Source organism: Megascapheus bottae, chromosome 5 (assembly GCF_031878675.1).
Source record: "Megascapheus bottae isolate mThoBot1 chromosome 5, mThoBot2.hap1, whole genome shotgun sequence".
NCBI classification, from domain to species: Eukaryota; Metazoa; Chordata; class Mammalia; order Rodentia; family Geomyidae; genus Megascapheus; species Megascapheus bottae.
In genome coordinates, this window is record NC_143513.1 from 38,314,053 (window position 1) to 38,329,820 (window position 15,768).

The 15,768-nt window shown below is 35.8% G+C and overlaps 1 protein-coding gene and 1 pseudogene across 2 annotated transcripts in view; one reads left to right on the top strand and one right to left on the bottom strand.

Annotated features, from left to right (window-relative positions):
* The window catches only part of Phtf2 (putative homeodomain transcription factor 2), a 109,415-nt gene that overhangs the window by 18,458 nt on the left and 75,189 nt on the right, over nt 1-15,768 (bottom strand). For both annotated transcript variants that reach the window (XM_090332909.1, XM_090332910.1), the window contains exons 9-11: nt 13,418-13,573; nt 7,747-7,965; nt 532-660 (exon numbers count right to left, since the gene is read on the bottom strand). In XM_090332909.1, coding sequence (XP_090189035.1) covers nt 532-660; nt 7,747-7,965; nt 13,418-13,573 — 504 coding nt within the window. The remainder of the gene's footprint in view (nt 1-531; nt 661-7,746; nt 7,966-13,417; nt 13,574-15,768) is intronic.
* LOC150063227 (high mobility group protein B1 pseudogene) lies at nt 5,365-6,001 on the top strand (annotated as a pseudogene).

Consider the following 15,768-nt stretch of genomic DNA (forward strand, 5'->3'; position numbering starts at 1 on the left):
TTTGAATTACAAATTAGATCAGGCTTCACTGTTCAGAAAAATTAGATAAAATTTTAAAGAAATAATAAAAGCCAAAATTAAAATCGTACCCACATTATTTGTACTTTACTTCCTCCAACTACTTCAGTTTTTTAAATTGTCTAAATTACTTCTACATAGCTACATATGTAGGCAAGTAAGTATAAATAAGATTTTCAAGCTTGACCATTGATTTGAATACAGATAAATATCTGAACCAGTAAATATGATACAAAAAAATAGCTCTTCATCAGCATCTGGATATATCTAGCAAGTCTGGATTTCTACCCACTGAAAATTAAAAAGTTTAAAAGAAGTTATACATTGTATTCTCTACACTTTGTCAAGAGGAATATTAAAAGATGAGAATGATTTGGCGACAAATCAATGTTCAGGATGATGACAGAAACACAACTTCTTTTCAAGTGAGAAGAACTTTAATAACACTTCAATAATGATATTGATGTCACTAATTTTACTGCTGAACAAAATCAATAACATTTTAAAACTTACTCTGTTCATTATCATTCCACTGATTTCAAGCACAGACATATCTGCTTTCTTACAGTCATTGCCTTCCCATACTATGGCACTTATTTTCTCTAATCCTGGGTGGGAGCTATGGAGCCAGGGTAAATGACTCTATTAAAAAAAAAGAAGTTAGTGAATATATTTATTATATTTCACAAAAAAGTATACCCATAAATTGTAAATATAAATATGTACCCACAATTTGAATTACACTAAAAATAAACTTTATGATTTATATATTTAAATGATAAATCTATCATATTTTATTTATTTTTTCATATATTTTTATTGTAATTAAGGGTTACATTATATTCACCAGATAGAAGGTGCATTACTTCACAAACACTGATACCCTTTCTCATGTCTTGGTCCACATTTCCCTCCCCCACCCCACCCCTCATCTTGTTTTCCCCCCTTCCCTATCTTATTTCAAATAACCAAACACACATCTACACAATATATCAGATAACAAGGTGAAATACTATAACAATATGAGATAACCAAGGGAGAGCAAAAGAGATGAGAGATAACACAGTACATTAAGGACAACAATCACTCATTATATGGCTTTTGTTTCTATATCCTGGAGGTCCTTTCATACTATATGGCCTTATGTATCTAGGTTTTGCTCTATTGTAAATCTCTGCTAGGAGGCATAAGATTTCTACTGATTATGACAAATGAGGGAAACCATGGAGCCTATGTTCCTTCTTAGGGAACTAAAGTTAAATTCTTTTTCAAAAATAAAAGATTTCAATAAAGATTTACTTTTATGGTTTACTTTTCCCTGCTTGAGACTTTTAAGAAATACTAGTTATTACCTATTAACTGAATTCCTTCAAATTATGCATCATAATTTATCCCCAACAAAAATATTCTACTTTGGGTTAGAATAATTTGTACCAAAAGCGGTATCGAACTTGGTAATTCTGAAATAATTAGAATTGTTCCAAATAGAATAACAGACTCAAAAAGCTATGAAAAGCCTGGCAATGGTGGCTTAGGACTGTATTCTTATTCAGGAAGCTGAGACATAAAGATCATGGTTCAATCAAAGCCAGCCCAGACAAGAAAAAGTCAGAAGTGGAGCTGTGGTTAAAGTGGTAGAGGGCTAATGTTGAACAAAAAATTCAAGTGAGAACATGAGGCTCTGCACATGCAGGCACATGCACACACACGCACACACATAGGAAGCTAGGAGAAAAGAAAAGGCTGGGGCCTGTAAAGATAACTGTAAAACACGAAATGGAAAGTGATAAAATTGAAAGGTATCAGAGTTTAACCAGGTATTTATCAACATTTTTTGTACTTAGTTTGTAACAGAAATTGAATTATGAACAGACATAAAAATATCAAGAAGGTAAATCTAGAGACAGAAACAGGGAAACAAGTTCATCACTGTCCTGAAATAACTTTATAACCTTCCCACTTACATTCTAGAATGCCAACAGGCAAGAGAGAAGGTAATCATTACAAACTAGTGAATTTAAAGGCAGTCAAAAGGGTGTGTGTGTGTGTGTGTGTGTACTGTACACAGATCAACAGTCTTATGTGTATGTGTGATGCTCCCGGGGTCTTGAAGTCAGGACTTCAGCCCTGTCCCTGAGATTTTTTTGCTCAGTGTTAGCCCTGTACCACTTGAGCCACAGCTTTACTTCCAGCTTTTTGGTGCTTAATTGGAGATAAGTCTCTCAGACCTTCTTGCCTGAGTTGGCTTCAAACTGTGATCCTCAGATCACAGTTTAACTACTCAGCCTCCTGAGTAGTTAAGATTACAGGTGTGTAGGGGGCCGGGAGTTTGGCCTAGTGGTAGAGTGCTTGCCTAGCATGCACGAAGACCAGGGTTCAATGCCTTGGTACCCCACATACATAGCAAAAAGCCAGAAGTGGTGCTGAGGCTTAAGTGGTAGAGTGCTAGCCTTGAGAAAGTCCAAGGACAGTGCTCAAGCCCTGAGCTCAAGCCCAGGACTGGCAAAAAAAAGAAAAAACAAAAAAAAAACCAAGATTACAGGTGTGAGCACCATCTCCAGATATTCTGTGAGTTTTTTCAGACATGTTGATTGCTTGGAATGCATGCACACAGTACCATCATCCCTCTATATCCATTCCTTATAAATGATAACTTCAAACTCTCTTCATCATTCACAAGCCACCTATCCTATTATCTCTCTTCTTAGTAGATACTTTGGTTTTTTATATATTATAGGACAGAACTCATGACAACTCTCTCATTGTCTTGTTTGGTTCATTTTATCCCAACTGAAGTTGTGTCTTTCTATCAGTAGTTAATCTTCCTAATTACAATTTCCCTCTGGAATCCTAAGAAACTCTCATTCTACCAATCAACTTTGTCACCCCGCCTCTACTTCTCTCAGTTCTCCAGTACTGGTATCCTTATATGTACATAAATATGCTCAGTGTGGCATCTTGAGAGAGAGTAATGACAATACTTTCATTTCTTATTTCTCCATTGAATTACTGCTTCATTTTATCGAAATTTTTATGATTACTTGTCTTAAACCGTACGCATTCAAACACTTCAGCTCTCTTTCCCATCACTTTTCCTAGAGCCAGAAGCCAAAAACAAGGGTGATATTTTAAAACTGAAACATTTCGTTCATATGGAGATATAGTTTACTTTACCATGTTTTAACTTTCCTCTCTATTTGCTCCAAATAGTTTAACAAAGCATTTCAGGGAAAACTGGAAACTATTGCTTCATTTTTTTCCCTTTATTCCCTAGATGTACTATTCCAGATTTGTTATTTATTATTCCCTTGTATGTTTCAAACTCTTAACTGTATATTGAAAATAGCTTTCCACGTTTTAACACTTTATATCCATAGTATGCTATATAGTTGTGCAAACTTTGTTCAAAAACTAAATTTTCATTTTTGTGTTAACAACACATTCATGTTGATATTCACACAACTCATGTTGATATACATAAGTTCAATTTCGCTGTTTATATAACTTTTATTATGTTTTAATGATTTTACAACTTTTGGGTATTACATTATTTCCAACTTTTCACTGAAATGCGCACTGCAATAAGCGTTGTAAAATGTCTCTCTGCACTCATCTTTGAAAATCTCATTGGCGTGAGAAGGGTCCTAAAATATACAAACTGAACACCTAAGCAGCTGTATACATTTGAATCAATATATTCATTCAGCATGATTTTTTTTTCGCATTCTTGCCAACACTGAAATAAATTTTTCTTTTATGCAATTGTGAGACTTTGAACTCTGAGCCTGGGTACTGTCCCTGTGTTTCTTTCCTCAAGGCTAGTGCTCTACCAATTTAAGCCACAACTCCACTTCCAATTTTTTGATGGTTAACTGGAGGTAAGAATTTCCCATTTCAAATGGGGCAATGTCATGTTAGGTGAAATAAGCCAGACTCAAAGGAACATAGGCTGAATGGTTTCCCTCATTTGTCATAATCAGTAGAAACCTTGAACTCTCCTAGCAGAGGTTTACAATAGGGCAAAACTTAGATACATAAGGCCATAAAGGATAAGGCTAAATGAAAAGACCTCCAGGATATAGAAACAAGAGCCATATAATGAGTGATTGTTGTTCTTAATGTACTGTTATTTCTCATCTCTTTTGTTGTCCCTTGGTTATCTCATATTGCTACAGTATCTTACCTTATCTGATACATTATATGTTTGTTTATTTGAAATAGGATAGGGAAGGTGGGAAAACAAGATGAGGGGAGGGGATGGGAGAAAGGAAATGAGGACAAAAACATGAGAAGGGGTAGCAATGTTTGTGAAGTAATACTCCTTCTATATGGCAAATATAATGTAACCCTTCTATTAATTACAATAAAAAATATATTAAAAAAAGAATTTCCCAGACATTTCTACCTAGGCTTTCTTTGAATCTCAATCCTCAGACCTCATACTCCTGGGAAGCATAATATTAAAGGCATAAGACATCAGTGCCGAGCTACAATTAGATTTTTAAATTTTATTCTGGTCAGTATGTTATCTTATCTAATTTAAATTTACCTTACTAGTGGCAAAACTGCCTTTACTTATATTGTTTGCTCAGATAAGTTGCCAATTTGTAACTTTTTGCTCATTTTCCCAGTGAGTGATTTGTCTTTGTCCTTCTGTGGGCACTCTTTTATGTTTTTTGTATAAGTAATATTTTGCTTATGTGATGCAAGTATTTTTTCCCAGCCTATGGTGTGTCTCTTAACTTGGGTCTAATTTGTAACCTGAACTTATACGTTTGAAAGTATCCTTTGATATCTTGCTTTGAAAAGTTCTCTAAATTAAAGTAACCAAAATGTTTACCCTATATTTTCATCTAAATATATTAAATATTTTTCTTCACACTTAGGAAGGACACGGAACAATATTTCTTATTGGTAATCACTACCATACAGTCCATCCTTTTACTCCTGACTTATAGCATATATCAGACATCTATATATGCAAGCATCTCTTTCTGGATCTGCTATTAGTCATTTATACAACCTCATCATCCTTAATTTTCAAAAGCCTTAAAATATTTAAAAGCAAGCCTTCTTATAATCATTCAGGATTTTATGTATGATTATTTTTCCCTTTCTTTTCCTTTTTTTCCCCCCTTTTGATACCACTACTAGGGCTTGAAATCAAACGTGGAGCTCTACTACTTGAGCCGAAGCTCCACTTCCAATTTTTGGTGGTCAATTGGAAATAAAGAGTCTCATGGGACTGAGCTCCGGCTCTCACAGCCACTGCAGTACATTGAGCTCCATAGAGACAGTGCAGGGGCATGCGGCAGCCAACCAACTCTTTGCCTCACGGAGGAAAAACTAAACATGGGCAAGGGAGATCCTAAGAATGTCATCAGATGCATTCTTTATGCAAACTTGCCTGGAGGAGCACAAGAAGAAGCACCCGGATGCTTTGGTCAAGTTCTCAGAATTTTCTAAGAAGTACTCAGAGACATGGAAGACTATATCTGCTAAAGAGAAAGGGAAATTTGAAGACATGGCCAAGGCGGACTAGGCTGGTTATGAAAGAGAAATGAAAACCTACATCCCTCCTAAAGGGGAAACAAAAAAGAAGTTCAAGGATCCCAATGCACCTAAGAGGACTCCTTTGACCTTCTTGTTCTGTTCTGAATATCATCCTGAAATCAAAAGGGAGCATCCTGGCCTGTCTATTGGTGATGATGAAAAAAAACTGGGAGAGATGTGGAACAACACTGCTGCAGATGACAAGCAGCCTGGTGAGAAGAAGCTGCTAAGCTGAAGGAAAAATACAAAAAGGATATTGCTGTCTACCGAGTTAAAGGAAGGCCTGATGAAGAAGAAAAAAAAAAAAAGGAGGGGGGTTGTGAAGGCTGAAAACAGCAAGAAAAAGGAAGAAGAGGCAGATGAAGAGGATGAGGAAGAAGAGGAAGATAAAGAGGATGAGGATGAAGATGAAGAGGTTGATGATGAATAAGTTGGTTCTAGTTTTCTTGTCTATAAAGCATTTAACCCCCTGTACACAACTCATTCCCTTTACAGAAAAAAAAAAACTGAAATGTAAGGCTGTGTAAGGTTTGATTTTAAACTGTACATTGTCTTTTTTTACATAGTTAACACATTAACGACTGTATGTTTAGATAGCCCTGTCCTGGTGGTCTTTTTAATACCCCCTAACCTTACCTGGTATGGTGTAGGGGTTGTAAATAGGCATGAAAATTTAAAGCAGGTTCTTGTTAGTGCACAGCACAAATTAGTTATATATGGGGATGGTAGTTTTTTTTCATTTTCAGTTGTCTGATGCAGCTTATACGAAATAATTATTGTTCTGTTAACTGAATACCACTGTTGTTGCAAAAAAAAGTTGCAGCTGTTTTGATGACATTCTGAATGCTTCTAAGTAAATATAATATTTTTTATTAAAAATAAAAGAGTCTCATGGGACTTTCCTGTACAGGCTGGTTTCAAAACATGGTACCCAGCTCTTTTTGTTAATGTGTGTGTATTGGTCCTGGTCCTTGAACTTGGGGACTGGCACTCAAGGCTGGCACTCTACCACTCAAACCAACAGCCTCACTTTTAGGTTTTTTATGTTGTTAGTTGGAGATAAGAGTCTCGTGGACTTTCCTGCACTATCCTAATCACATGTGACTACTCACTATTAAAATGTGGCTATTCCAAAATAAGATATGCTTTAAGAATTTACAATGGATTTTTAAGACTTGGTATAGAATGTAAGATATTTCATTAATATTTAGAATTATATATACATTGGGGAAAAATGATTAGAATTAGTAAGGTGCCAAAAGCGCAATCACACCTATAATCCTAGCTACTCAGGAGGCTGAGCTCTGAGGATCACAGTTCATGCCAGCCTAGATAAGAATGTTGGCAAGACTCTTTTTGTTGTTAGTTGTGGGACTTGAACTCTGGGCCTGGGTGCTGTCCTTGAGTAATTCAGTTGAAGGCTACTGCCCTACCCCTGGGCCTCGGCGTTGTCCCTGAGTTCTCCAGCACAAGGCTACCACACTACCGCTTGAAACACAGCGCCACTTCCAGTTTTCTGGTGATTAATTAAGAGATAAGAGTCACATGGACTTTTTAGTGACTGGGCTGGCTTTGAACTGTGATCCTCAGATCTCAATCTCCTGAATAGCTAGGATTATAGGTGTGAGCCACAGTGCCCAGCTGAGACTCTTATGTCCAATTAACCAATCAGAAACTGGAAGTGGTGCTCTGGCTCTAAGTGGTAGAGTGCTATCCTTGAATGAAAATGCTTAGGGACAGCACCCAGGCCCTATGTTCAAGCCCAATGACCATCCCCCACAAAAGATAAAAACTATTATAATTAATTTAACCATATAAGTGTTATTAATGAGGCTAAAAGTTACATAGGTGATTCTTGTATTTTTTAATGGACAATGTAATTATAGGTATTTGGCAATACAAATGACTCACAAAATTCTATCAACAACTTCTCAGGAAGTTATGTGAGCAAGATAAGGGAGACAACCATAATATAAACACTTAGATTCTATAGTTTAATGAAGCCAGATGACAGCTCATACAAAAGGAAAAAAATTACAAGAATATTTTAATTTAATATAAGCTTTTCTTCACCTCTATAAGTTTGTACATACAGGACTTACAAGACAAGATTGGGCCAAAAGACTGGATTTGCTCAACCAATAGCTCCCATGTAATCCAAGGCTATAAACCAACCTGATGGAAAGGGTCGTCTCTATATTCTTTTTTCACACATGGATTAATTTGAGGATTTTCCACATCTGTCTCACTGGTACAAGATGAACGGCATTCTGCACAATGTAACAAGTCTTCCCATAACACATCTTCTGTTTCAGATTCTGGCCTTGTGCTCTCAGAATCCTGTCTGGAACTTGAACAGCGAGAGCTGCAACTAGTACCCGATTTAGGGGCATCCTGAAATCAAGATATTCTTTGACATTAATACAATTTAGGTACCCTTTCCAACTCAGAGGGTTCTATCAGAACCACATGTAGCTACTTTTTCTGAAAAAATACACTGCCATGACAGTGAAAAAACTAGCAAAGTATTTTTAAAATACATATTAAATTTGTAAGAAATAACAAAATTCCCTCAAATCATAACTTACTTGAGCATATTTCAGCTCAGGTATTACTTTGCAAGCAAAAGTTGTGCCTTTTTTCTCTTAAATACAGGTTGACAAAAACTAGTCTATAAGTTCATATGGCCCACATTTCATTAACTATTACTGCTACTTTTTCCTTCTTCCTCCTTTTTATGGCGGGGATTACTAATATGTAGAGTCCTGTAACACTGAGCTAAATTGGAAGCTCTTGCTTTTCTGACACAATGTCTCTCTAGACCAGACTAGCTATGGATTCATTATTATTCACACATTTATTACTAGCAGCATCTTACCTGGTGGACCTTGTCCTTCTTTGCAGATTATCCTTCCTCTATTGGCCAACATCCTTCTACTATAGCTTTCTACTGCTCTACTAGATAAAGTTTAAATTCCTTGTCATCAGGGCTACTTTTTGAATACACCTTTTTCCTCCAGTGATATTAAGGTCCTCTTTAGCATCAAACATAGCTAGTTCTTTACCACTTTAGGTTCTCATTATGTTCATATCTTTTATCACTCATCCTCCTTGAAAATTAACTAAATATGTAGCTGTGACTATAAATCTGGCATAAAGCAGAGGTTCAACAAGTGTGTTTTAAACCTAGAAAAAGTAGTTTGATCCTAGTGAGTTCCATCTAACTGAGAATAGATTCTTGCATTACTTTTAAGAATCTGTTATTTTGTCTATCTTAATTGTTCATGTATTTAATGTTCTCCAATACTCAGTCCACAAAAGATTAACATAACCATGAGTAACAAAATATCTTGAATAAGCTAAGTACATTATGGACAATCTACTGACTAAATATGGAATGAGTCTATACTTAGTATGCTGATGAAGTGTGGGTAAAGAGATTATTTAAGATAGAAATGTATTTTTAAAATAAAGAAAAATTCTTAAAAGACAAAAAGGTAAAACATCAGTGTGCTTTGTTTTACAAAAATTACTGCAAATATGTTTCAGATTCACAAGTGTCAAAGAAAATACGTGTACCCTAATTTCCATTATTACAATTTTTAATGCAAATAAAGTAGTATTTGCCATAACTGGTAATTTTAATGAAAAGTTTATCTGTAACTTCAGGTGCACACATTATATGCAGAAGTAAATAACAGAATTTAAGGTATGATGCTAAATTAAAACTAATGAGTTACTTTACGGATAAAGAGTATTTATAACTCCTTATAAGTGTATTTTGCCAAAATAGGTAATTTTGCAAATGAAAAATCTAAAAAATGCTTATAATTGCTTATATTTCATGAACAGCCACTGAGAATTTCACTACAAATACTGAAAATGCCTAAAACTAAGAAATTGTAGAATTGAAGAAACTAATTCAAGTAAACCAATTTGGTTTGCTCTGTTCATTTCAGATCTTTCGACAAACAACTGAAACAGCAAATAAATAAGATTAGAGAGAATAAATTATTATTTGAAAAGAATGGCATTTACAACACAGTACTCATGTCAGTCAATTTAGATATAATCTTAGTGAATGAACCTTAGTAATCTGCTTGGACCAACTTTTCTCCCCACTGTACAAATGCAGGAAGTCAGAAAAGTTTTTTTTTAAAAAAACTCTTTCCCACAGTCACTTAAATGATCTAACTCTAAACCCATCATTAGACTTCTGCTCAAAGGCTACCTTCATTAGATGTAAAGGTGGTCTACGATATGGAGCAAAACCTGAAAATATTAGTTGCGTTTAACAAAGCAAAACAGATGAAAGAATCTATTCCCTAGAATACATTCTAGATTCCAGATAACTAATTCCACCACGTTCTTGATGGGAGAACAGAAGTCAACCACAGTAGAAAAGGATTTGAGATAGGGGAGGGGGGAAAACAAGATGATCGGGAGGGGTCGGGGGAAGGAAAGGGAGACAAAAACATGAAAAAGGGTATCAATGTTTGTGAAGTAATACATCTTCTATCTGGCGAATATAATAACTCTTCTATTAATCACAATAAAAATATATTTTAAAAAGGATAGAAAAATAAAAACTAGAAGAGTAAAAGTCTACAGATGGAATGACAAAATCCCCTTCAAATCTCTAGCACTTTTGGTGCCAAACACTGTGGTGGTTTGGTGTATCATCTGCCAGAGATGGAATGATCCTTCATTGTACCAGATTGTGATCCTTCAGTGTGGGACTGTGATCCTTTATGGAAAAACGGTGTGTTCCTTAATAGTTTATCACTTGGCATTGCCTTTTGATGAGTCTAATGATAAACACATATATTAGCCCATTATCTTAACGTGAACCCATGACCAAGTGCCTTCCCAAACATTAACAGTATTCCATTTGGGTTACACCTCTAATTCTTTTTGCTTCAGTAATTTTTAAGAACAGGTTCTCATTTTTTACCTATACAGGCCTGAACCTCAATCCTCCTATTCATATTTTCCCATGTAGTTGGGAAAGTATCTTAACATTGAGCCCACTCTTTATTGGTTATTAATTTTATTAGTTAAGATAGAATCTCATTCCATGAGACTACAGTCAACTCCAACCTCAAACAGCAATCTCCCAATATCAACCTCTGAAGAAGCTGGAATTACACCTACTGTGAACCATTTTGTACACCGCTTCTTTTTGTACTGTGTAGGGTTTTTTTTGTTTTTTGTTTTTTTTGCCAGTCCTGGGCCTTGAGCTCAGGGCCTGAGCACTGTCCTTGGGCTTTCTCAAGGCTAGAGCTCTCCCACTTGAACCACAGCATCATTTCTGGCTTTTTTTTCTATGTGTGTGATACGGAGGAATTGAACCCGGGTCCTCATGCATGCTAGGCAGGCACTCTACCACTAGGCTAAACTCCTGGCCCTTGTCTGGGTTATAACTGGCAAATCTTAATGCTAGATATGCATATTGTACTTGGAGTTGCCCAAATGATTTATTTGTGCTTCACTCAAAGAAAAAATAACACCAAGAATGTGAAGATATATTAATAATCAATAACAAATAAAAATACAGGAATGGATTGGCTCAAGTGGTAGAGTAAGTAGAATAGTGTCTAGAAAATAGGAGACTATTTATTCAATTCTCAGTATACTACAAAAGCAAAAAAAAGCAAGGCAATACCAATACCTCAGATCGTCTCCATCTCACTTTAGAATAAAAAGGTTTTGCTTTGTTTTTAAAAATGTCCTTGGGGGGCTGGGAGTTTGGCCTAGTGGTTAAAGTGCTTGCCTTGCATGCATGAAGACCCGGGTTCGATTCCTCAGTGCCACATACAAGAAAAAAGCCGGAAGTGGTGCTGAGGCTCAAGTGGTAGAGCTCTAGCCTTGAGAAAGTCCAAGGACAGTGCTCAGGCCCTGAGCTCAAGCCCAGGACTGGCAAAAAAAAAAAAAAATGTCCTTGAGTCAAGAGTTTGGCCTAGTGGTAGAGTACTTCCCTAGCATGCACAAAGACCAGGTTCAATTCCTCGGTACCACATACATAGAAAAAGTCAGAAGTGGTGCTGTGGCTCAAGTGGTAGAACTCTAGCCCTGAGAAAGCCCAAGACAGCACTCAGGCCCTGAGTTCAAGCCCCAGGACTGGCAAAAAAAAATGTGTTTAACATTCAAAGGAATACACTATACTCATAAATTAACATGCTTAGCCAAAACCCTTTGTACAGCCAGGTGTGGTGGCTCACACTTGTAATCCTAGCTATTCAGGAGGCTGAGATGTGAGGATCAAGGTTCAAAGCTAGCCCGGGCACAAAAGGACCTGAGACTTCTATCTCCAATTAACCTCTAGAAAACAAGAAATGGGGCTTGGCTCAAGGGTAAGGTGGTAGCCTTGAGCTGTAGAGCTCAGAGACAATGCCCAGGCCCAGGGGTAGGGCAGTAGTCTTGAGCTGAAGAGCTCAGGAACAGCACCCAGGCTGAGTTCAAGCCCCATGACCCACAAAAAAAAAAGAAAGAAAAAAGAAAAAAACCCTTAAATAAATTTAGCTGAAAATAGCCAATGCCTACTTGTTATTATTATTATTATTATTATTATTATTATTATTGAGGTTGAAAATCTAGATGATTTTAAGCATATTTTCATTTAAAAGTGAAGTATAGTAGAATAATGTGTGTGTGTGTGTGTATATATATATATATATACACACACACATAGTGTATAATGTAATGCTTCAAGAATCTCAATAGTGGCCGGGAGTTTGGACTAGTGGTTAAAGTGCTCGCCTAGCATGCACGAAGACCTGGGTTCGATTCCTTGGTACCACATACATAGAAAAAAGCTGGAAGTGGTGCTGAGGCTCAAGTGGTAGAGCTCTAGCCTTGAGAAAGTCCAAGGACAGTGCTCAGGCCCTGAGCTCAAGCCCAGGACTGGCAAAAAAAAAAAAAAAAGAATCTCAATAGTTTAACATAGAGCTACAAGTCAAGAAGAGCAATGGTCATGAGAATAATAACTCAAAAACCAAATTATTTATTCTGTAGAAGAGAGGTCAACAACTTTCTACCTTTCTTCTAGAACTCATGAACTTCTAAATGTACGTAAGATTGTGATTTCACAAGTTTGGCTATTTAGTTTGGTAACAAGAAATGGCACATCAGATGATGTGGATGAAAACCCAATGAGCAGACATACTAAATTAGTGTTGTTCTAATGGTAGGTAGTGAAAGAAAAACCACAGTCACAAGGAAGATTAACCAGATATAACACCATAGAAAACACGTCAAAAAGTAGCTGTTCTAGTTTTAACACTTGGTATTCATATTTCAACACAAAATAACATCTCTTAAGCTGAAATCAAAATCACCAGGAAAAAGATATTAACATACTTCACAGAGGATAGTGTTGACCCAAAAGTGACTTATGGGGTAATGTGCTTTTAAGCTAGATATATAAGCTTCTACCTTTAGAATGAAAACTATAAAGAAAATGGAAAATTATTTTTCTATTAAAATCAAGAGAATGACAATTTGGAAAAGCAATTTGGAATGTTGTATTATGGGGAACTTAATAACCAGTGTCAGTAACATGAAGGAAGTCAGTCAGAAAATAACCAAGAGCTTATAAATGCTTCTAAGTTGTAGAAGCTTGCAGATTGTCTCTGAAAGATGATCTTCTTTAATATAAACAACTCCCTTAACCTGTAAGTCTTCAGGAATACTATACAATATGAGTACAAATATAAATCTACATATCATAAATCTAAAACTGCTAATGAATAAATCAAGATCATATTGTTAATATGAAGTATTGATATCTGACTGATGAAAGTTATAAATTACAAAAATAAAAATAGATATAGTTCAAATTGTATACCTCATTGGTATAATGCTTCTTATAATGGTGTGACTTTCTATTTCGAAGAATGTTTTCAGAAGTCCTGTCCACATGACGGCGTAATGAATATCCTGTTTCAGGACCATCTTCACTGGATACTTCATCAGAGATGTTTGTTATTGTCCTTTGAGTATCCTAAGATGGGAGTACACAAAAAAGATTACAAGTAAGTTTTTCAAACTGTAATGTTTTTCATTACACACACCCTCAACTTTAAAGTATCTTCAAATGCTTACAAGTATAATACTTCCTAAAAGTATAGTACTACCTTATTTTTGAGTGACTACACTTTTTAGAATTTAAGAACTTAATGGGTTCTATATAATATTGGCAAATATGTATACAATGAACTTGCATCATAACTTACCCCCACAGTCCTCTCTCGTACCCTGCCCCCTTTCCTTTCCTCTTCCCAAAGAGTTCACTTTCTACTCTTAGGGTTGTTTTTTGTTTTTTTTTTTTTTCAAGTCTAGATTCCACATATGAGAAAAAGCATGCAATACTTGTCTTCTGACTCTGGCTTGTCTTAACATGATAGTGTCACAATAAATATGGATGCATAAGTATCTACTGTACTTTTTTTGGAGGGAGAGAACTGTGAATGGGAATGTATGCCCAATTTTTGTATACAGAAAAGTTACTGGCTTTTGTATGATTTTGGATCCTGTTTCTGTATACAAGTGTTTCTTAGGCCTAAAAGGTTCCTACAGAGTTCTAAAGTCTTTTAAATACAGAAGCATGTCTGGGAACATGGCCTAGTAGTAAAATGCTTGCCTAATGTGCACAAAGTCCTGGGTTCAATTCCTCAGTTCCACATACACAGAAAGAGTCAGAAGTGATGCCATAGTTCAAGTGGTAGACATCTAGTTGAGAAAGCCCAAGGATAGTGCCCCGAGTTCAAGTTCCAGGACTGGCAAAAAAAGAAGTGTAGGATCCTATCTACAAATGGGAATAACTAAATATCTTCCTCTCCTATTTGTATCATTTTTTTTTCTGTGCCTTATTTCTCTGCCTCAGAATTCAAGTACTATATTGGATATGAAGACTGTATGTTCTTTTTGGTCCTTGATTTTAATTTTTCCCTACTCAGTATTATGTTGGCTATGGAGTGGGTTACTTATAGACTTTATACTGATATACATTCCTTCTATTCCTACTTTTTTCAGAATATTTACCACAGAAGAATGCTGAATTATGTTAACAGTTTTTTCTGGGGGCCAGGAGTTTGGCCTAGTGGTAGCATGCTTGCTTAGCATGCCTGAAGACCCAGGTTCAATTCTTCAGTACCACATACATAGAAAAAAGCTGGAAATGGTGCTGAGGCTCAAGTGGTAGAGCTCTAGCCTTGAGAAAGTCCAAGGACAGTGCTCAGGCCCTGAGCTCAAGCCCAGAACTGACCACAAAAAAAAAAAAAAAAAAGTTTTTTCTGTATCAACTGATCAAGTGATTTTTATCCTATTCTATTCTGTTTTTGTTGTTTATTTATTATATGCTATTTGTTATTTGTATTATTTGAGTTATACTTGCATCCCCGAAATAAAAGCTATTTGAGCATGGCATATGTTTTTTCTTTAAATTCTTTATACATTTCATTCATTCATTCATTCATTCACTGTTACAGTACTAAGGTTTAAAGTCAGGATCTAGTGCTCACTAGGCAGAACTTTTAACAAATGAGCCAAATTTATTATTTTACTATTAGGTATTAATTGTACATTGTGACATGTCCATACATACATATTTTTGCACAAATTCATCCCTTATATGATCTTTTAACGTATTCTTGAGTTTGGTTTACAAGGAATTTATTAAGAATTTTTGTGTCTATGTTTATCTGTGAAACTGGTCTGTACTTATCTTGTTTTGTTATACATCCTTTGGTTTTTAAATCAGGGCAGTAACATGTTCATATAATGATTTTGAATGAATTATTCCTTCCTTTGTGTTTTATAAAGAGTTTGAGGAACAATGAAAAGAATAATCTTTAAAGGTCTGGTAGAATTTAGCATTGAAAGCCACAAGTGTCGGCTGATCATTCCTGTAATCCTAGCTTCTCATAAAGGGAAATTAGGAGGATCACAGTTCTAGCCCAAGAGGGACAAAAAGTTACTGAGACTCAATCTAAACCAAAAAGCCAACATAGTGTTGGCATATGCTTGTTCCACCAATTTTCCCATGCAGGCCGGTTTTAAATAGTAATCCTCAAATCTCAGTCTCTTAAGTAGCTAGAATTACAGGCATGAGCCACCAGCACCTGGCTATTGTCTATTGTCTATTATGTCTTTTTTTTTTTTTTTTTTTTTTTGTCAGTTCTGGGCTTTATCTCTGGG